Source organism: Medicago sativa, chromosome 1 (genome assembly GCF_051527215.1).
Source record: "Medicago sativa cultivar Bolivia chromosome 1, Bolivia_mono, whole genome shotgun sequence".
NCBI classification, from domain to species: Eukaryota; Viridiplantae; Streptophyta; class Magnoliopsida; order Fabales; family Fabaceae; genus Medicago; species Medicago sativa.
This window is the reverse complement of record NC_140749.1, coordinates 73,478,728-73,502,072: the sequence shown is the minus strand read 5'-3', so window position 1 is coordinate 73,502,072 and position 23,345 is coordinate 73,478,728. Positions and strand designations below refer to the sequence as shown.

At 33.6% G+C, this 23,345-nt stretch overlaps 4 protein-coding genes across 4 annotated transcripts; 1 reads left to right on the top strand and 3 right to left on the bottom strand.

Annotated features, from left to right (window-relative positions):
* Window positions 1-555: 555 nt before the first annotated feature.
* Window positions 556-3,948, top strand: LOC146957231 (DUF1995 domain protein, putative (DUF1995)). Its single transcript, XM_085734852.1, has 9 exons — window positions 556-842; window positions 925-1,012; window positions 1,097-1,210; window positions 1,713-1,795; window positions 2,020-2,134; window positions 2,487-2,578; window positions 2,961-3,026; window positions 3,358-3,451; window positions 3,620-3,948. The coding sequence occupies exons 1-9, from the start codon at window positions 598-600 to the stop codon at window positions 3,725-3,727; spliced, it is 1,005 nt and encodes a 334-aa protein (XP_085590978.1). The 5' UTR covers window positions 556-597; the 3' UTR covers window positions 3,728-3,948.
* LOC146957230 (mannosylglycoprotein endo-beta-mannosidase-like) lies at window positions 3,940-9,542 on the bottom strand. The gene is made up of 11 exons (XM_085734845.1): window positions 9,258-9,542; window positions 8,993-9,131; window positions 8,556-8,783; window positions 8,369-8,427; window positions 7,863-7,911; window positions 7,174-7,404; window positions 6,625-6,794; window positions 6,325-6,529; window positions 5,522-6,190; window positions 5,184-5,411; window positions 3,940-4,917 (listed from the first exon to the last, which is right to left on the bottom strand). The coding sequence occupies exons 1-11, from the start codon at window positions 9,404-9,406 to the stop codon at window positions 4,111-4,113; spliced, it is 2,934 nt and encodes a 977-aa protein (XP_085590971.1). The 5' UTR covers window positions 9,407-9,542; the 3' UTR covers window positions 3,940-4,110.
* A 2,170-nt stretch (window positions 9,543-11,712) lies between these two features.
* PGSIP4 (plant glycogenin-like starch initiation protein 4) lies at window positions 11,713-13,707 on the bottom strand. The gene is made up of 2 exons (XM_085734833.1): window positions 12,966-13,707; window positions 11,713-12,834 (listed from the first exon to the last, which is right to left on the bottom strand). The coding sequence occupies exons 1-2, from the start codon at window positions 13,681-13,683 to the stop codon at window positions 11,864-11,866; spliced, it is 1,689 nt and encodes a 562-aa protein (XP_085590959.1). The 5' UTR covers window positions 13,684-13,707; the 3' UTR covers window positions 11,713-11,863.
* A 1,438-nt stretch (window positions 13,708-15,145) lies between these two features.
* MIRO1 (MIRO-related GTP-ase 1) lies at window positions 15,146-23,252 on the bottom strand. The gene is made up of 16 exons (XM_085734828.1): window positions 23,210-23,252; window positions 22,888-23,128; window positions 21,447-21,579; window positions 20,958-21,107; window positions 20,673-20,849; window positions 20,227-20,475; window positions 20,016-20,084; window positions 19,827-19,882; window positions 19,551-19,632; window positions 18,787-18,998; window positions 18,628-18,697; window positions 18,334-18,446; window positions 17,638-17,788; window positions 16,068-16,254; window positions 15,426-15,499; window positions 15,146-15,386 (listed from the first exon to the last, which is right to left on the bottom strand). The coding sequence occupies exons 2-15, from the start codon at window positions 23,103-23,105 to the stop codon at window positions 15,426-15,428; spliced, it is 1,941 nt and encodes a 646-aa protein (XP_085590954.1). The 5' UTR covers window positions 23,106-23,128; window positions 23,210-23,252; the 3' UTR covers window positions 15,146-15,386.
* Window positions 23,253-23,345: the final 93 nt, after the last annotated feature.

Sequence of the window (23,345 nt, the reverse complement as noted above, 5' to 3'; positions counted from 1 at the left end):
TTTTTTAAAATAAAATTTGAAGAATTTTCTAGCAAAAAAATATTAAAGAAATGATGGAAGAGTTTTATTTTTAGGAATGAATTGATTTTTTTTTAAAGGTTTAGGAATGAATTGATGTAAGTGTTATATGGGTGTAATTTGATTATTATTACTAACTTAGTCTCTAATTAGAAGACCCTTTTGAGAATTTTTTTTGTCCCTTTTTATAAGATCTATTTGCTATTTTCAACTACATTAATTATTTCTTTACATCCATACCCTTATTTATTATACATTTTTTCTTCAATCAGAAATAAATAGCATGTGGAAAACATAAACTAACTCTCTCTCTTAAGGATAAAATTGTAAAAACAATAGTAATCACAAACAACTTTAATATAAATATCCACTTTCTTAATTCCCGTGATTTTAGCAAAATGGTCTTATATATAGGGACGTAGCTAGTATTTTTTTAAATGACTTATTGTAAGAAAAATTCTTTCAAATAAGGATAATATTTGTCCGAAAGAGAAAAAATAGCATACTAAAATAATAATTAATGAATAATTATTATCCACGGCCCTTCTTCGTCGGGGGTAAGAAAGAGGTAAAGAGAAAATGAGTTGTCGGAGCTTAACTTGCTGCAACATCCAGTTCCACTCAACAACACTCTCTCCCTCACCCTCACCCACTCCATTTTCCCATCCTCAATTTTCCAATGGAAGAATTTCCCTTCGCTCTTCAACCTCCACCTCCACCTCCAAACTTGGCGCCAAGTTTGAGAAATTCCAAGGTGAACCTGAACCTCCTTCATCATCCTCACTAGAAACTATCATTACACAAGATAAAGACGAAACCGACAGGTATTAGTATTACTACTACTTTACAATCTTCATACAATCAATTTTACTAATATTTATTTGAAATCTGTTATGTATGTTTCAGTTGTTTACCTCCAGACTTGGAAGGTGCAGTAATACAATCAAGTCAGGCTACCGCATCATTTGTATCTTCAGGAGGGATGAGAGCCATTGTATGTTCCAACTACTTCCAATATATCTTTTTCTTTCACTTCATGCCGCTTCCACTCAATTTTTAACAACCATCTTAATTACAGGTTGAACTTTTAATTCCTCAACTCGAATTCTTAGACGATGAAGGCGCACAGTTGGAGCTCTGGGAATTGTCAAGGCTTTTCTTGGATACACTTATTCAAGAAACTAAATGTCAGGTTAGTGGGGTGCTGCGTCATCCCAATCAAATTGGAGGCCCTGATCTTATATTAAAAATGGACCCTACTGATAAAAAATTAGGGGTAATAAGAGATAATTTGGATGAGTTTGATTGTTAGAAAGTTAATTTGTAATAAGAGATACTCCCTCTGTTCCTTTTTAATTGTCACATTTTGACTTTTTACACAAACCAAGACAACAAATACTTTTATTACTTTTGATATAACAATTTATCTTTTTCCTATAATAACCTTAATCATTTAATACTTCATTTCATACATTTCTCTCTCTGCAATAAATATATAGGGGTAATATAGGTAAAACCACATTTAATGATACTTTGAACTTTGAAAACGACAGTTATTTAGAAACAAAAATTTTATGCAAAAGTGACAATTATAAAGGAACGGAGGGAGTAATTTGGTTTTATGATGTGTATGTTAATACATATATTGTATAAGTTGAAACTCAGTTGCTAAGTTTCATGACTTTGATTGTTAGAAAGTTAAAGCCGTATTTCCAGATGCCGGTGCTGCAGCTCTTCTAAAATATCGGTGGAAAGATGCTTTGTTTTGTTTTGCAAGGTGACTGCCACCACATTGATTAATGCTTTATGTTTTCTTTTGTTGTTTACTCTGACAAAATAGCTGCGGACTATACTTCTAACCACTGAATTCTTCCTTTTTCGTTTCACTTGAGAATTTGATGGCCATGCTGATACAATTCTGTCCTGTATATTTTTATTTGCATTGTATTTATTGTCATGCTATAGTTATAACATGTACAGTTATTTGTTCGGTTTTTTCAGCTTAAGTGATCGAAAGCTTGTAGACAGTGGTGATGAGATGGTGGTTATGATTGTTCCTGATCATCAAATGTTAGAATATGTAGAGAAAATTGCATCTACTCTCTCCGATGATCCAGTAAGTCTCCGAGCTCTGTTCTATCTTTAACGGAACCATTTTCTGTTGGAGATTCTTGTGATATCTGAAATTTAAACAGCCATGTGACAACTTGATGGAATTTCCTCATCATGATAGAAATGTGAAAGCTTTTTATATGTGTCATTGATTCTAATTCAGTGACCCACATAAGAATAGAGTTAAAAAAATATAAATGACAAGGGTTTCAGAACTAATGATATTTCTCATATTTGTCATTCTTGAGAGCAAAATAGACTGCAAGATATTCACTTTGCATCAAGTTTAGAAATTTCCATGCATTCTTGTGTTTTAATATTTATAATTTTCATACAAACTATTCATATATTTACAGCCAAGGCCCCTTATCATGTGGAATCCACGCCTGTATAGCAAAGATGTCGGGGTCGGATATAATGTACGGCAGTTAAGGCAATACTTTTTAAGGTATGCTTTCCAAGCTATTTCTTTCCAAAAGACTTTAGATATGTTTGGTTTCAAGTTGCAAATGCACGTTTGGGTAGGTATATAGTTTTTCAACTGTTAACCAGGTGCATAATGGTATCATTCACTTCCTAAATTTCAGACAATCATACATTTGTTTTTGTTATTTCTTCTCTTTTCGGACAATCATACATTTGTTTATGTCTTTTTAAGTTATATAACAGAGTAGCTAGCAATAGATAAATTCTGAGGTTCACTTCAAGTTAGTAACTTATTGTTCATTGAATAAGAATTCATTTCTTATGCTTTCTGAATACATTTTATTTTGAATAATTGGTTTATTCTGATTAATCCAGACTACTAACTTATATCATTTGATGTACAGCACTTTTACAACTGTCTATCATATGCGACCTATGCCATTTGGTGCAGTATTTCGGTGTTATCCGGAGTAAGGCCTTTTTCCCCTCCCCTACCATAAGGATTATTATATACATGAATAACAAACAATCCTTGCTCGTAATTTTCAGATAGTCTGCATCCATGGTTAACTCTGCATTATAGTCTGCATCCATGGTTAACTCTGCATAGTATAACCCTAGATCACCCAAAAACAAGCATAAGAAAAATCACTGTTGGATTTAAAAGTGGATCAAATCCGTGAAATTCGCACATAGTTGGACCGTCTGTAAATGATTTTGACTTGCGATAATTGTCTGCATGAAATATAAATTGTAAAGCTCAAACCATCTATTATTTCTTGTCTATTTTCTGGTTTTCAGATTGTGGAAAGTGTTCAGTGATGACAAGGATAAGCCAAATAGATATTTGCTTGCAAAAGAATATGCCAACCGTCCTGATACTGAAGATATTGAGGTTAGTACCTTCGTCTTCAATACCTTGCTAGATATTACTTATAAAACCATTTTCTATGTATATATCGTTATAGTTGGGATAGCCATTATTCTTCCTTTTTTTTAATAGAAACATCAACAGCAAATTTGCTAGATCACTTGGCATTCATATACTGCCTATGTTGCGCAGATGTTATTTGGCAACAACGAAGAACAGAAACCAGAGCAAGGACAAAGTCTGTTTGACAAAGCGGCAGGCGTTTTCTCTTCGGTTAACCGTTTCATGAAGTCTATGTGATGATTCTTGATTGATGGTGCTCTTTCACATTTGTTCTCATTCGTGATTCATGAAAATTTGTGTTTCTTCAAATTAATTTTAGAAACCTTACAGCTTGTATCATATACTATAATGCATGTATTAATCTTGTGATATGTTCCGCTATATAGGACACAAGTAAGAAAGAGACTACTTGCTTTTAGCATGCTTTAGAAATGAAAGGAAACGTTCCGTGGTATAAATCTCACCCTTCCTTTTTATTCCACCAATTGAAAAACAAAACAATGGAAACATAAAAGTTACATGGTATTATTTATCCGTGACATATGAAAACTTGAAAAGAAACAAAACTCATGAAGCTCTCTGTGATGCGTTTAAAGTAATCAAGGTTGCCTGTTACATCCCTAAAGAGCCTTGTGGATCGTTTGTCCATGGTAATTCCAGCCATTTAGAGTCACTCGAGGAGCGACACCCTGAGGAGCCTCAAAAGATATTTTAATAGTCGTGGTCTCTCCAGGCACCAGTGAAAAATAGTTATCTGAGTAATGAACCGGGAGAATTCTTGTGTCTTCTCCCTCTTTGTGGTCCCCACTTGAAGCATGAACAGAAAAATGTAGAAAGAAAGCAACACCTATATCATGTCCATTAATTTCAGAAACCTTCAAACCATCATCACTTTTCCCAGCAAAGTGCTTGTGCATCTTCTTAAACCAACCGACCTCTTGTTCTTTTCCTGCCCCGTTGTGTACAGTTTCCGGTGAGTTTGTAACAAAGCAATTATCCCTTAGTGTAGCTATTGAACCGCGTTCAGATGTTAAACTTTTAGAGTCCGGTATTTTAGATGTGTTGTGCACATGCATTTGGAGTTTGTATGTGGATCCTTCAATGAAAACCTCGGATGTTATCTTAAGAGGTATTTTCTTCTTCCTATATGGCTCCAATAACTTGTAATCCCCACCAGGAAGATGCAACCAATAAAAGTTTCTAGATAAAATTCTATAGTCTGACTTGTCGTACAGTTTCAGAAGAAGAAAGTAGACCGGCTTAGGATTTTTCGACTTTGGATACTTCATCTCAGCAATAGGTGTTACTTTTTTGGGCAAGAAAGAGATATTTTCATGCGTTTTGTAATATGGAGATGTTCCTTCAAGATCCCATACTGAAACTTCAACAGCTACATTAGACAATTCTTCAGATGTAGTATTAATAACCTGTTTTTAAGAAAGAAAGAAAAAATAGAATTATACAGAGCCTTCAAGAAACTAAGCATAACTGGACCATAAAAAATAATTGCACAGAAAATTGTGATTATTTCAATATTCACTTCAATATACTTGTAATCCTTTTGTCTTGATAATTTTGGCTTCCTCTCTGAGTTTTTACTTTATGGAGTCAAATATATTTCACACATAGTATACAATGATGTTTGTAATTTCATCCCAACTCATAAAAGTAGAAGTTTAATTCAGACACTAACCTCTATAAAATATGTAGCCAAATTAAGCTGTGCATGAATTGGCTCGGCAGCACATCGACAACCATAGAAACCTGCTGTTTGGTCATGTAGATGATCATAAAATTGACCTCTCAGACCAGTCCAAGGATTTTGTGTCTTCCAAATCAATACACCTGTATATTTGCTCCACATGCGAGAAGTCCATCCTTCCAAAAGGGCTCTATATTGTATGAAGTTTGCAAGTTGAGCCTAAGATAAGAGTATAAAAAACCATACAAATCAACAATAGGACATCAAATTTAGGAGCAATTAAAATGCATCACGAGTAACATCCTGGATAGAGATTTCTTTTCTGTTACCTTCAAACAAAAATCATCAAGATCTTTTACAGCACCATAAAGCTGAATCTGATCATGAACCTTGGTTGGCTTTGAATATGGAATGTATTTATGGTATTTCCATATAGGATTTGGAACTTCTTCTACATAGCCATTGGAAACTTTCTTAAACAGAGGTATCTGCCATCCTTCTGATGGCATTGTTGCTCTTATGGTAGCAGCAACTGGAATTCCTACAGAACCAACTTCAGGGTTGAATCCATGTTGGTAAAAACTATCCTTGAAGAAATCTTCAGGATTTTGAATTTCATAAGGTCCATCGGTGAAGCCTCCCTTCCCATCTGCAAACCCACTCCATAAAGATCCTTCTATATAAATCCGTGTGCCGTCAAGATACTGGCTAGGATCCCCCAACTTCGGGGATAAGCCACCTACAGGTTTCTCTTTATTTTCGACTTGTTCAAAATAAGGATGAAGTTTCAGATCGTTTTTCAAAGCATCGTTTATATCATGGGGTGGAGTTTGTTCATTTCCACCCACCCAGAGGGCAAGACTGGGATGGTTTCTAAGAAGCTTGACAGTGTCTCTTGCACAAAACAAGAAAAGGTCATGGTCTAGTGGACCTTGTGGATTTGATACCGGGTCACCACGTCCATCACAATCCCCAGTAATCCAGAACTCTTGCCATACCTATAAAATTAAAATCAGGAAAAATCATGAAACAAAATTGAACTTCATGAGCATTATGCAGTAAACACACAACAAATTATAACAAGGAAAACAATATTAAGCGGCACATATAAGCAAGAGTCAGAGCGTAGTACCAGAAGGCCATAATAGTCACAATAATGATAAAACTCTGGCCTTTCAGCCAGTCCACCACCCCAGCAACGTATCATGTTAAAATTCATATCTGCGTGAAACTTGATATCTGTACTATATCTCTTCTTTGAAAGCCGAAGTAGGCCATCCGACAATATCCAGTTACCCCCTCGTATAAAAATTGGTTCCCCATTGACTTTGAACAACCTACGAAACAAAATACATGCAGGAAAACAGTTACAAAAACAGTTTAAAGCTTGAATTTTAGTGAGGAAAAAGTTGAATATTACAAAACACCATACCTTCCACCTGTGGCATCATCAATATGGCTCTCAATTTTGCGGAATCCAAAGTAATGACTCCACGAATCAGACTCACCAAATCCTTTAACAGCAATGTCAATAGCGACATTATACAAAGATTGCTTTCCCATTCCATTGGGCCACCATAAATCGGGCTTGTAGAAAAAAAGCTGTCAATGCAGACAACTTCAAAGTAAGAGTTAAATCTTAAACCCCTAACCATGCAAGTTAATAGGATAAATAGTAAAATGAAGATACAAAATACTGTCAGTCCAGGATTGCACATTTTCTCAACATAAGAAAACAAGTGAAAAGAAATGTGGCATAAGCAATACAGACAAGTTTTCACAAAAGCAGTCCAAGAACAAATCATGATACCAACAGATGATAAATATACCAAGACAGGGAGCTAAGAAATAAAAGTTTCTTACTCGGTACGACTTTGTTTTTTATAAAAAAATTAAAAATAAAGTTCTTCTCATGTTTTAAAAGTAGGATGCATTTAGACAATGGATCAAGGTCTTTGGCAGAATAAATGTTGCCACTGACCTCGGGAAATGTATATGGCACCCGTGATTTTGCTGGAACTGAAATATTTTGAGTTTGAAGCTGCTCTACCAAGTGAATGCTCCCCTCAAGTTCTGTTGTGACATGGATACTCAAAGAGCACTCAGCAGTCCAGGAGCTTCGGTTTTCTAACTCAGTTGTGGCATGCAAATATACTCTCTTATAATTGTCAAAAAACGATGACACCAAGTGGGGATCGATTATTTTTACTGGCTGCACCAAACACAGACACCAGAATCATCGTACCAAAGAACTTCTGGAAGTATCATCAACTATAAAAATATAAATGGCTGTTCAAAATTTTAAAATTTATGGAATAAATTGAAAGCACAATTAATAAAGCAATTCGGATGGTTCTCTTATGTCCCTGTAATATTCTGGTTTTATTTTTCACATATAACAGTTCCCAACTTATGTCTCGCAATGGTAACACATTGTTGGATCTAGACTAGAGGAGTTTGGTAATGTTTAATCATGAATTACATAAGAACAGATGACAAGTTGAAACTCTTCTCTTTCGGGGTAAAGGGCAAAGACTGTAAATTGAAAAGATAAGGATGAGGAAGAGGAAAGAAAGACTTTGAAATCAGTCCAAATGGCTTATACTTTAAGTGTATGGAAAAAAATAAACTAGATAATTTGGAAGGACTAAAGTAGTTCATGCAACTTACCCCACTGATAAAAATGGAAACCTCATCCCAAATTCCTGTATTCCTATCTCTGCAATCAAATTCAACACTTGCATCAGTTATTGATAAAGTTTCCTTATATTGCTTTTCATTCAGAAACTAAACAAAATAGCCGAAAAATGCCCTATATTTTGTTTCATTTGCTTTTTTCTTCATTGAGCATAGAACGGCATATTTAAGTCAGAAAGGAAATTTAGACAACAAATACTAAATAAACATCAGTGTGATATGATATACTGGTAATAATGCGCTTCTACTTATTTTGATTTTCCAGTCTAAACATCATGTCCTCTTTCACATCAATTTGCATTTAGAGTGAAAATCATTGAAAAAGTAAAATTGTCTCCATGTTGTCAAGAGGAGGAGTAAACATTGTTGTTATTTAATTACTTACAAGTATCAAATTCTTTTATTCATAGTTGATATTAGAATGATTAGGAGATTGCTAGAATACTAATATGTTACCACAAAAGTTATAGCAATGTCACCTTATAGGAGCCATCCAATCCCAACCTTGAACGTATTGTGTTGCCACATCCTTCCCTATCTACACAATTGGAAGAAAAAACAGGAATGACAGATCTCAAAAGTCATCAATCATTTTAATCGATATATGATACATTCATTTCACGTAAACGAATGTTAATGGATTGGATTATCAATTTAATTGTTTACCTCATGATCTCCTCCTTGTCCTCCCTGAGGGGGTATACTCCCAGGATGATCCGGAGGGTGAACGAGAACAGCAAGCAGGTTATTACCATCTGGATGAAGAATATTAGTAACATCAAGAGAATGCCTACGAAACATTCCTTTCGGGAGTACGATTTTGTGCCCGTTCAAATAAACATCAGCAGAGTAATTGATTCCGCGGAAGTTCAGATCACAATGCTGATTTTTAGACTGTAAAGGGTCGAGTAATTAGCAGCATCCACCATAGTTCAAAGAAAAAAACCATCAAACCATAAACGACATTTTGATATAGAAATGTTTCTCTATATTGAAAAATCAATCCAATTCCACGGACTTTCAAAGCATCATATTTGAAATCAAAACCACACTGAGCAAAACTAATGAAATCAAATGTTAATAAGAGAGAGGAGAAATCCTACCAATTTACATTGAAAAGCTGTAAAGAACCAGAAAGTGTAATAATCTCTTCCAGCATCAGCAATATCCAAAATAGCCTCATTTCCCAATCCATAAAATGGATCCGGCACAACTTTATTCTTCACCAATGTAGCAAGAACACTGTCAAAATCAAATCAAAATAAAGAACACTAGTTAATCTCAATCAATCAACAATAAGCAAGATTTCACAAATGATGCAGCATTGCATGTTGCAGATACAGAAAGAGTGTAAAAGAGATTACGCACGTGCCAGGCACTTGAGCTTCCATCCATGGTAAAGTGGGACCAGAAGGAGGGTTAGTAGTAGTGAGCTGTGTACCAGTGAAATGAACATCATTGAACCTAGCTGCAAACCAACCAGAATCTAGTATTGTTTTTCCTTGTAAAGTTGCCATAACTTTATCACAATGAAAAATCTAACACAAAACACTTGTTATTAGTTCATGAACAATGCAATAAGGTTGTTCTTTCTTCTTTTCTTATCTTGTGTTCTTGACTTAGTGTAGTGTGTGACTTGAGTGTTTCTATTTTAGTCAGTGAACACGACTTGTAGGTAGATAGATATTAATGTTTGTGTCGGTTTGCTAGCACTAGATTGAAAAGAGACAGAGATCAAATTTGATTTTGGTGTAAGAAGAATCACGTGGATTTTGTCGGAAAATACTTGTGTGACATTAATGTCACGGTGACATTAAATCCGGGCCACACATTGGGTGACATTAGATGTGTTGTGTGATTCAGATGCAATGGCAATGACAATGTGTGGTCCAGATGCAATGGCACGGTGACATTAATGTCACCAAAGTGCCACCCGATTTTGTCTCTCACAAACAACGTTGCCCACATAGGTATATGTAGTATTGTTTAGTACCATACTGTTACTGTTTTTATTTTCTATTTTTTACAACTAATATAATTTAATAATGTTAAATCAGCTACTAGATTGCTTCAGTTTACGGATGGCACTTTGGTGTCATTAATGGCACCATACCATTAGATCAGGATCAAACATTGTCCCAAATGTGTGTGTGATGTGTGTGTTGGATGCCATCAATGGCCAGGATTTAATGGCATGGTGCCATTAATGGCATGGTGCCATTAATGGCACCCAATTATTGTCCTCAGTTTACTGCCTTCTTTGTTTTTACTTGAAATCCTAAATTCTAGTTTAATCATATGTTTGGTTAGGCTTGTACGATAATTGATTAGGTAAAATTGACCTTGACTAAAAATGATTGTACTTTAAGTTTTGTTTTAAATTCATCCATATAAAAATGAGTTGAATTATAAATTTATATATTACAATTAATTTTAGATTTTTTTTTTATAAATAATACTTTTAAGTATAATTGTTTTAGCTTGAAAATTGATTCCTCAACAAAATATCAAACATAATTTTATAGAGTTGAGATTTTTTTTTTAATCCTAATCCATACAAATATAATGCAATGTACTTATTAAAACTAACGAAAACTAAAAAACACTTTTAAAACATCTAAAAGTGAAACCAAAGAATGAATTTAATTTACCCTCTATTCATATATTTTTTTTCAAAATTATTGACGTTAGTTATTTAAAGAAATTTATACAAAGAGCTTGTTTTATGTAAAATGTCAATCGGATAATAAAAACCCTAATTTGCAAATTTATTTTTGTGGTATAAAATAAACGAGTTTGCGACACAGCTGTCAACTTTTATTGGATTCTTACCTATTTTCAACCACATAACGGATTTCTATCTAAAGCATCATTTCTGAAGAAAAATAGTACTATAAACTTCTACAAAATAATATAATACTAAATTCATTACAAAAGATAAACTTAAATTATTTACGCTTAAAAACAAGATGTACATAAATGAACTAAACTTCCACGGTTCTGAGGGTTACAATTTGCCCACATTTTTATCTTTTGGTCTAATCCTAACTGTGATTTTTTTATTGGCTATACTGTAAAAAAAATGCCTATTGATCTAATAATCTATTTTTCTAATCATTAGTTTAGAAGTAAATAAAGATTACTATCAGAAAAATCAATGTGCGCATTACTATGTGTATTTGATGTTAAAAAGGTGGTAAATTTTAGAAAGATGAAAATAAATTCGCACCAATTAATCTGTTACAATTTTCTACATTCATTTAAAAAGATTTTTGACGTGCAACAACTACGTTTTATGGAGTTAAAAACAAAAGTTATTAATTTAAAAAGATTTTGATGTGCAACAACTACGTTTTATGGAGTTAAAAACAAAATTTATTAAGTACATTGATTGAAGACTTGAAGTATAGAATTAGAAAATTACCTTGTGGGGATAATTTCTCAAAACCAGTCTTAAGGTGGCTTCAAGAGTTTGATTTACCTAAGTTTATCTATCTTTTATTTATTGTCAATTTATGAGAAAGATAGACACAAATGAAAGATTAGTGAGACCTATTTTAATAAACGAACTTACTAAAATGAGTCTAATTTTTCACTTGTATCTATCTCTTTCAGAAGTTATATCTATGCACAAGATTTTGCCTCATGCAATGACATCATCTCTAGTTTCCCTATCTCTTTGTATTTATAGTTTTAGAATTATAAATATGAAAGTGTAATCTTGAGCTAAAAATAAAAAATAGAAGTAGAGTCTACGAATTTAAATTATGACAATTAGAAACTAACACTGAAATTTAACATATATGGATGAAAATAGTGCAAGTGAAGAGAAAAAGTTCATGATCATTTCTAAAAAGAGCAAAAATGAATAAGAGTGCAATACATTAGTATTTGTTTCTCGCAATGCTAAATTTCTTACCAAAAACAACAAGTTTGGTCATAAAATAACCACATAAATTTAGGCTTCTAAAATTCTAATTCACATCAAAATAACGCTTTCTTCTAGGATCCATAACCTTAATCTTCCAATGCCCATCACTCAAATTAGCATTTCTTGCTCTTTTCCTCCGTTGCAATATCCTCTCATCCATCTTTTGTGTAAACCCACAATATGCTTGCAACTCTTGTGGCATAGTATCATAAACCTTCCACCACATTTTGTGAGCCAAATCACTCGCAAAAACATGTAATTCTCTCATGTCCCAATTACAATCATAATCTCTATAACACATCCATGGCTTCAAACCCAAATAATGCATCACATATAAATCCTCATGAATAATCTCATCATCATTATTATTATTATTATTATTATTTCCTTCAAAACTTTTTAAATAATTAACCTTTGTTGGCAACCTATGCCACCAAGTGAATACCTCGTTCAAAAAACCTTGGTCACCTCCATTATAAGATTTCACCTTCAAAGTCTTGTTCATCAACTCCTCAAACATGCACATGGAAGGCTCAATGACCATCAACCCCGAATTAAAAAATGTGAAGTCGTTAGGAGCAGCCGATAATTGAGGGTATGCGAAGAAATGATCAATATTTTTTAGTACTAGAAGATCAGAATCTAGGAAGATGATTTTGTCATACATAGTGAGTTGCCATATGCGTAGCTTACTATAGTTCCACTCGTTATATGTACCTTTTTTCGCAAATGGATTTAAGATACGTTGAATGCGTTTGATCTTCCATCCTGCGGATTTTAGACCCTTTATCGACTTGTGACCAATTGAATCATCAGCAAGGAGGAGGAGGTCTATTGTGTAGTAGTTGTTGTTATTGTTTCTGAGGATGCTTTGTGCTAGAGCTATTGCGCCACAAACATAAGCTTCTGATGAGTGAAGGACTGTCACATAAGCTAGATTTGGGACATGTATGGTGTAGTATTTCATTATTGTTGGTGATTGTGATATATAATTGCCTCTCCACACCTCTTTACCTGTACAGAATATACACATCACCAAAATATGTTACTCCTTTTCTTATATTCATAATTTTTAGAGGAAATTACACCTAATTAAATGTGATTTCAATGATTGATTTTATACCATACAAATTAATAAAACCTACCTTTTTCAGCATAACCTGGAGCAAGCTGACAAGTACCAACAGGCATGAGCATTTTGTGTCTAAGGCTCACCAAATCAGGCTTATACACCCAATACTCACCTGATTCATGAAACAATAAATCATCACATCTGAAAATTTCTATCATAGGACTGCATGGACCAATAAATACAACATAAACAGGTTGATAAGAATCCAACTTCATCACCCATCCACTTTCCACTACCAAATTAGCCACCACCAAATTAACTTGCAACCCGAAAACATCCTTAATCCCTTTCTCACATGGAACTCTTGCAACTACCACATTCACATCTCTATAACTCTCCCAAATTGGCATTGGCAAATCATTGCACTTTGGATGACCATATTTCTCATCTTCATCAATCCATGTTGGGAATAAGTCTTTCCATTTCAAATTCTCATCAACATGATCAAAATCAATAGACACTGTTTCTGCATGTGGATAAAGTGCATTTAGTTGTTCATAAATACCAATATCATCAAATTTCAATCTTGGATTAATATTAACTACACCTACCTTAATCCTCTTGTTATCAATGTTTTTTTCTATGACATTAAACCAAGGTGGCTTTCTTTTGTCCAATTGGAATATGTTGTTGGTGACACTTTTAGGCTTCATTAAAAGTACAAAGAGTGTGAGGGTTATTGAGAAAAACATGAGAATGAGAAAAGTAATAGAAGGGGGTTTAGAGGCCATTTAGTTGCAGATTAGTTTTGCATTAATTTGTGAAAGTTTTGTAACATATTTATATTAATTAATCATGTTTTAGATATGTGATTTGGATTTTAGATGAGGGTAAGTTAAGAGGTGAGGTAACATTGTTTAGTGACTGATCCTTTGCATCTAACAATCAATAGACAGGATATACTGAAGTGTCAACTACTGATAGAGATTAGTCCCATGCCAATTGAGTGATAAATGATATCTGCGCTAATATTTTGTTAGTTGGTCACCTAAATTGTTTAGTTTTTTAAAAGAAAATTGTACAACCATAAATCCAATATTTATAGGGTGATGCATGCAAATATGCGGCTGGAAAATATTGCAAACTAGTCGCCGGATTATTAAAACTATTAGTGGTGCTCCAAGGGTAAGGTTATAAAAGCAATTGTCTCGGACTTTCAAAAATATGAAGTTTAACTTGATGAAAAGATCTCATTATATTACTACTTTGAAAATTTAATTAACAAACTTTTATTTATAATTAATATTGTCTCAACAAATATTAAATTGTGAAAAGATCTCATATAGTACTACTTTGAAAATTTAATTAACAAATTTTATTTATAATTAATACTGTCTCAACAAATATTAAATTGATTGACTTTATTATTAATTCAAAAAATATCAAACTAAATCAATTACTCTCATTGAGTCTCTTGTATTAGCACAACAATTGATTTCTATGTTGCAAGTTTTAGAGGTTAATGGAGGAAAAAGAAGATGAAGGTGGTTAGAAACAGTTAGAGCATTGGAAAGTTGCTATTTCATTGAATCTTAGCCGTGAAAATACTCCTCCCTACGTCTCTAAATAATAGTCGTTTAAGGTTTTTACACGCAAATTAAGAAATGTAATATTAGTCAACAAATATATTAATTTTGCTAAACTAACCTCACTATTTATTTTTAGGGTCATGTTAACTTATGCCCTAAGGGCACATGTTAAGCAATCCTAAAATAGAAATATTTCATTAATAGTTGTGCATTCAACTAATTAAAAGTTAACAAATTAAATGCAATACACGAATTTCAATAAAATGTTTCTACATTTGACTCATTAACTTTTGCCTTGAGGGCACAAGTTAACATTTCCCTTATTTTTATCATTATTTAAAGTCACATTTAGTTATAGTTAAATTCTTGGAAAGATTAAAAGTCGCGATAAGGCATTAACTACAAGGGTGGTATAAACATTGTCAACATAATTGCAGCCAAATTTAATTATGCATAGAAAACACAAAACGGCTAATATTTTGCTACCTTTTTTATTTTCTAAAACGTCAATAATACTGAGACAGAGGGAGTATAATATTAGTCATCAGTCATCACACCCATTTGAAGGGAGGAAAAAAAATACGTTTTAGAAAGAAAAAAAATATAAGCTTCAAGGATGCATTTCAACGTCAACCTCAGGTAAAGGTAAATGCAAAGAAGATGCTTTCATTTTAACAGTATAACACGTTATTATATAATATATCACCATGAAGGCCCTGACTAATAAAAAGATGAAGCATCCAATAATTTGTGTATAAAACTTGTGCTAACCTAATTCAACCTTGATAAAAAATTAAACTTAAGGTGGTGATAGTTATAAAAAATATTGCAAACTCTATTGCAGATGGCTTAAAAAAGCCTTTAATGTTAAAGCCTTTAGCCAAAGAGCAGACTAAATCCAGATCAAGGTATATATCACGACCCATGCACAAAGCCTTTGCCATTTAACCAGATGCACTCTTCCTTGCAGCATATATCCTGTAAGCACCGATCCCAACAACCGCCACTGCCGTTCCAACTGCAATATAATGCATTAATAAAATTATTAAACAAAACCCACAGTTATATTTTCTTGTGACTTAAATTTGAAGTATTTGGAACTCCAGAACAAAACTAGTCAAAAGATGAAGTAAAAGTAGGGGCTTGTTAACAGCCATTTATTTATTCATTTGCTACCAGTTGATTTTGTTGATAATTCATTGGCCCTACCTAACCATCTCTACCCAACAAGAAATAAAAAAAAAATGAAACAAAACCAGCAAGGTGAATCAGAATAACGACGATTTCAGAAAAAGTCCTCCATCATCAACACAATAGAAACAAAACAAGCTTAACTGAAACACAAATAGCCACCACTTCAGTTGCATAACACCTCAAGGTTATAAATGACAGATCATTGCAAAATCAAAATGAACTATGAAACCAAAAGAGAGAACACATAAACAAATTAAACCATGTCACCCAAAATTTAAGTAGGTTAAATAGGCTACTTTTATTAGTTAGCATACAAGACTGAACAGCTTTAACATATGAAGTTAAATGAAAATTAATGAACAACTAACAAATCAATCTGAAAACTGATATACCTGAAACACACAAAAGAGATCGCGATAAGATCTTGTTAATCTGCTTGCGGGTCTTTCCAGCTTCAGTTTCTGGAATGCTTAAATGAGGATGCTCAGCAGCAGTTACAATTCGGCGGAATAAACTGTTGAAATCCCCTAACTTCACACTGATTGGTATAGGAGCCTCTACTCCCATGTCCTGACTAACCTACAAAACACATTGCCATGTCCGAAGATAAGTTGTTTAAAAAACTTCACCATCAAGAAATCACATATGCCATGATTATATATGCTATGGAAGGCATAAGAACACATCATTTTTCCTGACAATCTCCTCTAACACTCAGCTATGCTTATCAGTACATCATTCCTTGTAGATGATACCCATAAATGGAAAAGCTAACAGTATTCTCTTCACTCTTTACCTTTGCTTGCAAGCTATGAAGCACGGACACTCCTGGCATTAGGCATGTCCTCGTGTCGGACATGTGTCATGTCCGACACCGACACTTATAATTACACTGAAATATGTGATTTTCTCAAATTATTAGCGATGTCGGCATGTCAGTGTCTGTGTCCATATCCGTGCTTCATAGCTTGCAAGTCAGTAGCTTCCAAATATATATGGATCAAATGCAAACAAAGACACAAAATGAACTCCAAGAGTACCAGGTTTTTAGCTACAAATCTGCAACTAACAGATTAATTAAGCATAGATAGAACACGGACCTATACTAAATGCGCATGAAAGTGTTGTAATAAGAGTGCAAATTGTCTAATTGTAAAGACGGCTCTTTTTCTTGACAAGGAAGATATGCCGTGATTATATATGCCAAGGAAGACATGAGAATACAACATTTCTCCTAACAATCTATTCTAACACTCAGCTGTGCTTATTGGCACATCATTGATTGTAGATGATACCCATAGATGGAAAAGACAGTATTCTCTTCACTCTATGCTTGCAAGTCAGTAGAAAACGTTGAAAAATGTAACTTTCCAAATATAATAGGATCAAATGCAAACAACGACATAAAACAATATCAGGTTTCTAGCTACAAGTCTGCAACTAACAGATTTTAATTGAACATATATCAGAACACGAACCTATACTAATGCACATGAAAGTGTTGTAATAAGAGTGGAAACTGTCTAATTGTAAAGGCAAATCAAAGTTAATAAATCCCAGATGATTTGTAGAGCCAAATAAAACTTCTGCTTGAAACAGGTATAGCAATATTTCCAAAATCATAGTTAATAGCATAAAACTGCCATTCAAAGATGGCATACAGCAGTAAAATGGAAATGCGAAAAAAAAAATGTCAAAAATTCAAAACATCACAATATAAAAAAAGTGAAACAAGAAAAATAGAACTAGTTTTCAATCAGCTTAATCAAATTTCAATTTAAAGATTAAAGCATATATACATAGACTACTACATGCTATATAATATAATTATTGCATATCAGAAAATTTTGGATGAAATCATAGTTCCAAAATGTGTCCATTCGCCGCATTAAATCTCTATTTATCTAAACATCCAACAATTATGTATATGATCATGCAAATTAATAAGTTAACGAAAAATACCCTAGTTGACTCTTGTATAGCCAATGCAAATGGATCCAGATCATCCTTAGCTGCAACTATAAGACAGGGCACCTCATAGCCAGTATTTTCTCCATGACCAGCAATCTGTACCAAGAGATCATATGATACCCTCCATGAAGACTCGTCAGACCTAAAATAAATTTTTAATCAGCTAAGCTTTATACAACCAAATTTTTTCCAGGTACTTAGTATGAGTTGCTTATGGTCCAGATCACATGAACATTAAATTACAGTTAACTTATAAGCAAATTTATAGGCAAACACGCATGTTTGATGCACTAAAATATCAGCAAATTTATTTACTTCCACCCATGTTGAATAACATCTTCACTGAAACATCCCTAAATTTATAGTTTTTATTTTCCAATAACTCTTTTATTTCCTTGGAACATCTTCCATCACTAATTTATTTTCCTTGAAGTACAATTAATGTTTTTGTTACATTTAACAAAAACTGTAAAACTAGTGTGAAATTAGGTTTTTTTTTTGCTTATAAACGAGACTGGAGGGGGTTTTCACCATCATGAGTTTGAAAAATCAACCCCGAAATTGTGGTATTCAGCCTAACGTTATTTTAGGAAAATATGCTTATGAACTAAAAATTCAAAGAAACGAGTGGCAATATTCAAATTTATATACACCACAGGCACCAAAATATTTAATATCAACGGTCACCTATCATGGACAAAAACTGCAATGTCACATGAGGCCAAAGACTCCTTGTCGGCCACCAGACTTGCAACTTCACCTTCTGGAATCTCTTTCAACACGAGATATTTTCTGTTTTCCTGCAAACAAAACAATAAAATCATGAATTTTGAGATATAAATACAAAGATTGACAAAAAAAATGAAGACTCTGGTGCGGCAAAAAGTGAAATAAATTAAATGTCTTCCTGTCACAGTAAGAAGTTATTATCAAATGCCAGCCAAGTAATTATTGTACCCTAGAAATATCAACAACATTTACCCTAGATATATCAACAACATTCACAGCATAACGATCCTCGTTGGTTGGATTATAAGCTTCAGAATATGGCCTGCAGTATGAATTCAACAGCAATAAGACATGATGCCGGATAATTAAATCTATATTATCAGGAGTCTTCTAGGTACAAAACGAAAATACCTTCCAATGAAAGAATTCAATATTGCGGATTTTCCGGACTTTCTAGGCCCAAAAACGAAGCACTGCAATACATTTCTTTCTGAATTTTGTTTCTTGCGATCTACGCGTCGCTTCCTAGTCACACGGACAGCAGATAATGGTTCACCAGGGAACCCTATGTATATTAGATTCTCCACACTGAAGGCCGGGTTTAGAAGTGTCATGAGTGCCCACTGTCCAGAAAACATATAATTTCTCTTTAAAATATCAATTGTGATACAAATAAATGTTATATGCATTGAAAAGATACACAGACCATACATACAGTCATACATCATGTAAAACTGAAGCAATCTTGATTCTCAAACACTATTTAAATAGAGTGATAAAACTTTCCATAGAAACCCGCGACTCTTCTACAGACATTGTTCAAAAAATATATCTTAAAATATCAATGGTTATGCAAATAAATGCGAAACTTAGGCAACATTGATTCCATAACACAATTTAAATTGAGTGATAAAACCATCCATAGAAGCCCACCACTCTTATACGAACATATATATCTTAAAAAAGTCAATGGTGATGCAAATAAATCGTACATGCATTGAAAAGATACACAGACCAGACAAACATCATGTAAATCTGAGGCAACCTTGATTCTAAAAACACTACTTAAATTGAGTGATAAAATTAACCATGGAAGCCCACCACTCTTCTATGAACATTGTTCAACAAAAATGCAAGGAAGAGGGACTAGAGACAAAAATAGAAGACTCGTGCACCTCGGACAAAAATGCATCAAGCGATAGTCCTCCAAATGCATTTCTTTCAACAGCATCCTCATATAGATTTCCGATCCAGGGACTGCAATTTAAAATTGTAAAATATCAAATAACATTGCCAAGGGTCCTCACATGTAAATTATGTCATAGCTGGACTTAAACAGTGAAGAAGCAAAGACTCAGAAGTATATTATATAAAACACACCCTGTCGTGTGTACATTTGAAAAATTACCCAACAGAAGATTCCGTGTCATAATATTAGGAAAGCAATCTACCTTTCCGGGGCAGTGGAAAACAATTCTTCAAGTTCACGGGGACGCAACATCCCATCCTAGATGAAGGAAAATATGTGGTTAATTTGCAAACTGTGCAGCGATAAAGTCAGTAGAGAAAATGTCTGAAAATGATTGGGGAGCAGCAAGAAAAGTAAAATTATTCAGGGTCACATGCGCAAAAGGACATACCAAATCAGCATCAAATGATTCAAAAGTTGTCTTCAAGAAATCAATTGCTTCATGTGTCAATTCAACACTCTGCAAACATTAAATCCAAAGAGAATAGAGTAAGATATAAGATCCAAGTTGTCAACAAATTGAACACAAAACAGGTATAACGTATAAAGAGCATAATTCACAAGGCCAAGATTCAACTAGAAAAAAGAGAATAAAAAAACACCTGATCAGGAGTGCGCTTCAAAGTTGGAATTGCATCATCAGCAAGCTTGATTTCATCATTATATCCAAACTTTCTGAGCACAGTCCATGTAGTCTCAAGACGCCCTTTTTCTATGAAAAGGGCATGAAGAAATAGAAATCCCGTCAAAGTAAGTCCTCGTTCGTTAACACCTTCAGACAATTTATCTTGCACAACCTTCTTTACACCCACAATTTCTGCTGGTTGCAGAGGAGCATTGAAACATCTAACCTGTAGATAGTTTGGTTAGATTTTTCACAAATCTTATACAAAGGTTAACCTACGATAATAAAGGTGTCATGTCATAATACAAAGATAATAAAGGTGACATGTCATAATACTCACATAATAAACGTGTCATGTTATAATACTTGGATAATAAGCAAGCCACAATTTTGACATTCAATATGAGAAGGAAAAAGTCAAACCTGAAAATCGTTCAGTTCAGCATCGCTTAGTGCACCATCTCCGTCTGAGTCGCAGAGAATAAAAATCCGCTTCAAAGCCCGCACACATCGAGGCTTTAGAGTTTGTGTTTCTTGATCAAATAAAGGAGCTGTTGGATGAAGAACAGCCTTTTGTGCATAGTAGAAAACTTCAGGGACCTTCAGAAAGAAAATTCAATTACAATTGTATGAAAGACATAATTGCAGCACCGAAATAACATTTCAACAAAGGAGGAATCTGATTGCAATAGTATGAATGAAAGATACCTGGATAAGCCTAGATGCTGAACACTCAATGCAAGTTTCAATCTCGCGGAACTGTTGCATTATTGGCGACATCACCTGTTCTAGGCTCACCTGCTGATTTTCATCTCGCAAATCCAGCTTGCAACCGACCACTATAACTGGAACATTCACCTGTTAATGAAATTCAGTCAAATATTTATGTCAAGCATTAATTCTCTCTGAAAATGAAAATACAAGCATTTAATGTGAATTTAAATTAAGTTGTACAATTAGCATCTGTATACAAACAAGTATATATGAATAGATGTTCTTACATAAAAGATGAGTGTAACTGGTTTAACAGTTTATACCTATCTATATCAAGTTTTCCCCTTCCATTCTTGTAGCATATTAATTTTGTCCCTCTTTTATTCTATTTATTCATTTAGGGAAGGGGGGAGGGGGGCTAAAGGAATTGCAATGAGTATAGAATACTTAAGACACAAAAACAATAACAGGAGAGATCATAACCTCTAAGTTGCGGAGGTGAGGGAGCCAAAATGTACTTAAATTTTCAAGTGTCTCGGGTCTATCACATGCATAAGTGAGGACAACGGTGTCAGCCCGCTGTAGTTCTTCAGCAACTCGATCGCTGTCCGCAACACTGCAAAAAGAATAACAATAATAAGCACAGGAACAATAAAGTAAAATGGTTAACATTCAGATTAGGGTAAACACTTCCTTGGCGATAACATATAGATAAAAAAAAAAAAAAAAATAAGCATGAAATGCATATTGCAGTGTAAGCTTTTATGTATTCTCTTATTAGGCAAATATATAACATAAACATAATTCAATAAATAAATAAAAACTTAACATAATATGACTATATTGATCAACAAACAACTCAAAAACCAAAATGGTCTCAAACATCAACTCCAAATTATGTTACAGATTTAGGGCCTGTTTGGATTGGCTTATTTAAGCTTATCTAATGGCATAAGTTTTGCGTGACTGTTTCGGAGAATTTATGAAAACTCATGACAATTTTGATAAGCTTTTTCAACTTATTGTCATTAGTTCTACAACATACCTTGTAAAAACAACTTGTAGCATATACACAATTAAATTAACTATCATTTTATCTTTTGCTATAAAAATAGCTTGTGCAAGCTTATAGAATTTATGAATACAGCTTATGAAAATTTTCATAAGCTTTTTTTAACTTATTTTCATAAGCTCCGATATAGCGAGTAAAAACAACTTATAGCAAGCATATACAAAAACAATTCAACAGTTATTTTATCTTTCGCTGTAAAAATAGCAAATGCAATCTTAAAGAATTTATGAAAACAGCTTATTATAATTTTCATAAGCTTTTTTCAACTTATGTTCATAAGCTCCAATATAGCTTGTAAAAACAACTTATAACATATACAAAACACAATTTAACAATTATTTTATCTTTTGCTATAAAAATAGCGTGAGCAAAGAATTTGTGAAAACAGCTTACGACAGTTTTCACAAGCTTTTTTTCGGCTTAAGTTCATAAGTTCTACAATATAGCTTGTAAAAAGTAAAAACATTCTATGGCATATACGAGAACAATTTAACAGTTATTTTTTCTTTTGCTATTGAAATAGTTTGTGCAAACTTATAGAATTTATGAAAACAGCTTATGACAATTTTCACAAGCTTTTTTCTGGCTTATTTTCATAAGTTTTCCAATATAGCTTGTAAACATAACTTTAGCAAATACAAAAACAATCTAACAATTATTGTGATATAAGCTGCAAATAAGCTGTAATAATACAAAAAGTAACTCCAATTCTCAGTTTTAATTCTTTTGAAAAATCAAAACACCAGTGCTTTAGCCTAATCGATTCCAATTCATGCGTCAATTATTAAAAATTAAAAAACGTGATTAAGTTGCTAATGAAGGAATCTAAAGAAGAACGTGAAATTTTCTTACCGAGAAGAAGTATCGATGATGGTGATAGGAACACGATCAGGATAAAGATCAACAGCTAGCGTAGTAGGAGGCAAAACGGGAGCAACATTGGGACGGAAATTCTCGGTGGAAGCGGTGCTGATGAGACTTGATTTACCGGTTCCTTGGTCACCTGCAACGACGATACGAACTCCGGTACGAGCGTGTGGGTTAACTGTGTTAGGTACACCTCTCGCCATTGATGATGCAGAAAGAAGAAAAACTAGAATCGAAAAACGAATAAGAGTGAGATTGCGATGTAACGAAGCGAAAACGAAGGGAAAAGAAGAACCCTAAATCTTACTGTGTTTGTGAAGTGTGAACTAGACGGTGCCGTTTGACTGTTTGAGAGTTTTGATTACGGTGATGGGTTTTATATATTTGTCACTTATTTCTTGTCTTGCACCCTACTTCACCATATAATTCGCTATTTTTTTGTT

Coding starts and splice junctions, on each gene's coding strand:
- MIRO1 (XM_085734828.1), bottom strand. CDS start 23,105: ATGGCGAGAGGTGTACCTAACACAGTTAACCCACACGCTCGTACCGGA. Junction 18,999..19,550: donor TTGATGCATTTTTGTCCGAG/GTGCACGAGTCT, acceptor TTTTCTGGACAG/TGGGCACTCATGACACTTCT. Junction 17,789..18,333: donor GCAGTTTTTGTCCATGATAG/GTGACCGTTGAT, acceptor AATTTATTTTAG/GTCTGACGAGTCTTCATGGA.
- LOC146957231 (XM_085734852.1), top strand. CDS start 598: ATGAGTTGTCGGAGCTTAACTTGCTGCAACATCCAGTTCCACTCAACA. Junction 1,796..2,019: donor GCTTTGTTTTGTTTTGCAAG/GTGACTGCCACC, acceptor CGGTTTTTTCAG/CTTAAGTGATCGAAAGCTTG. Junction 2,579..2,960: donor TTAAGGCAATACTTTTTAAG/GTATGCTTTCCA, acceptor TTTGATGTACAG/CACTTTTACAACTGTCTATC.
- LOC146957230 (XM_085734845.1), bottom strand. CDS start 9,406: ATGGCAACTTTACAAGGAAAAACAATACTAGATTCTGGTTGGTTTGCA. Junction 8,784..8,992: donor CAGCTTTTCAATGTAAATTG/GTAGGATTTCTC, acceptor GACCCTTTACAG/TCTAAAAATCAGCATTGTGA. Junction 8,428..8,555: donor GACAAGGAGGAGATCATGAG/GTAAACAATTAA, acceptor CCAATTGTGTAG/ATAGGGAAGGATGTGGCAAC.
- PGSIP4 (XM_085734833.1), bottom strand. CDS start 13,683: ATGGCCTCTAAACCCCCTTCTATTACTTTTCTCATTCTCATGTTTTTC. Junction 12,835..12,965: donor TCCAGGTTATGCTGAAAAAG/GTAGGTTTTATT, acceptor TATTCTGTACAG/GTAAAGAGGTGTGGAGAGGC.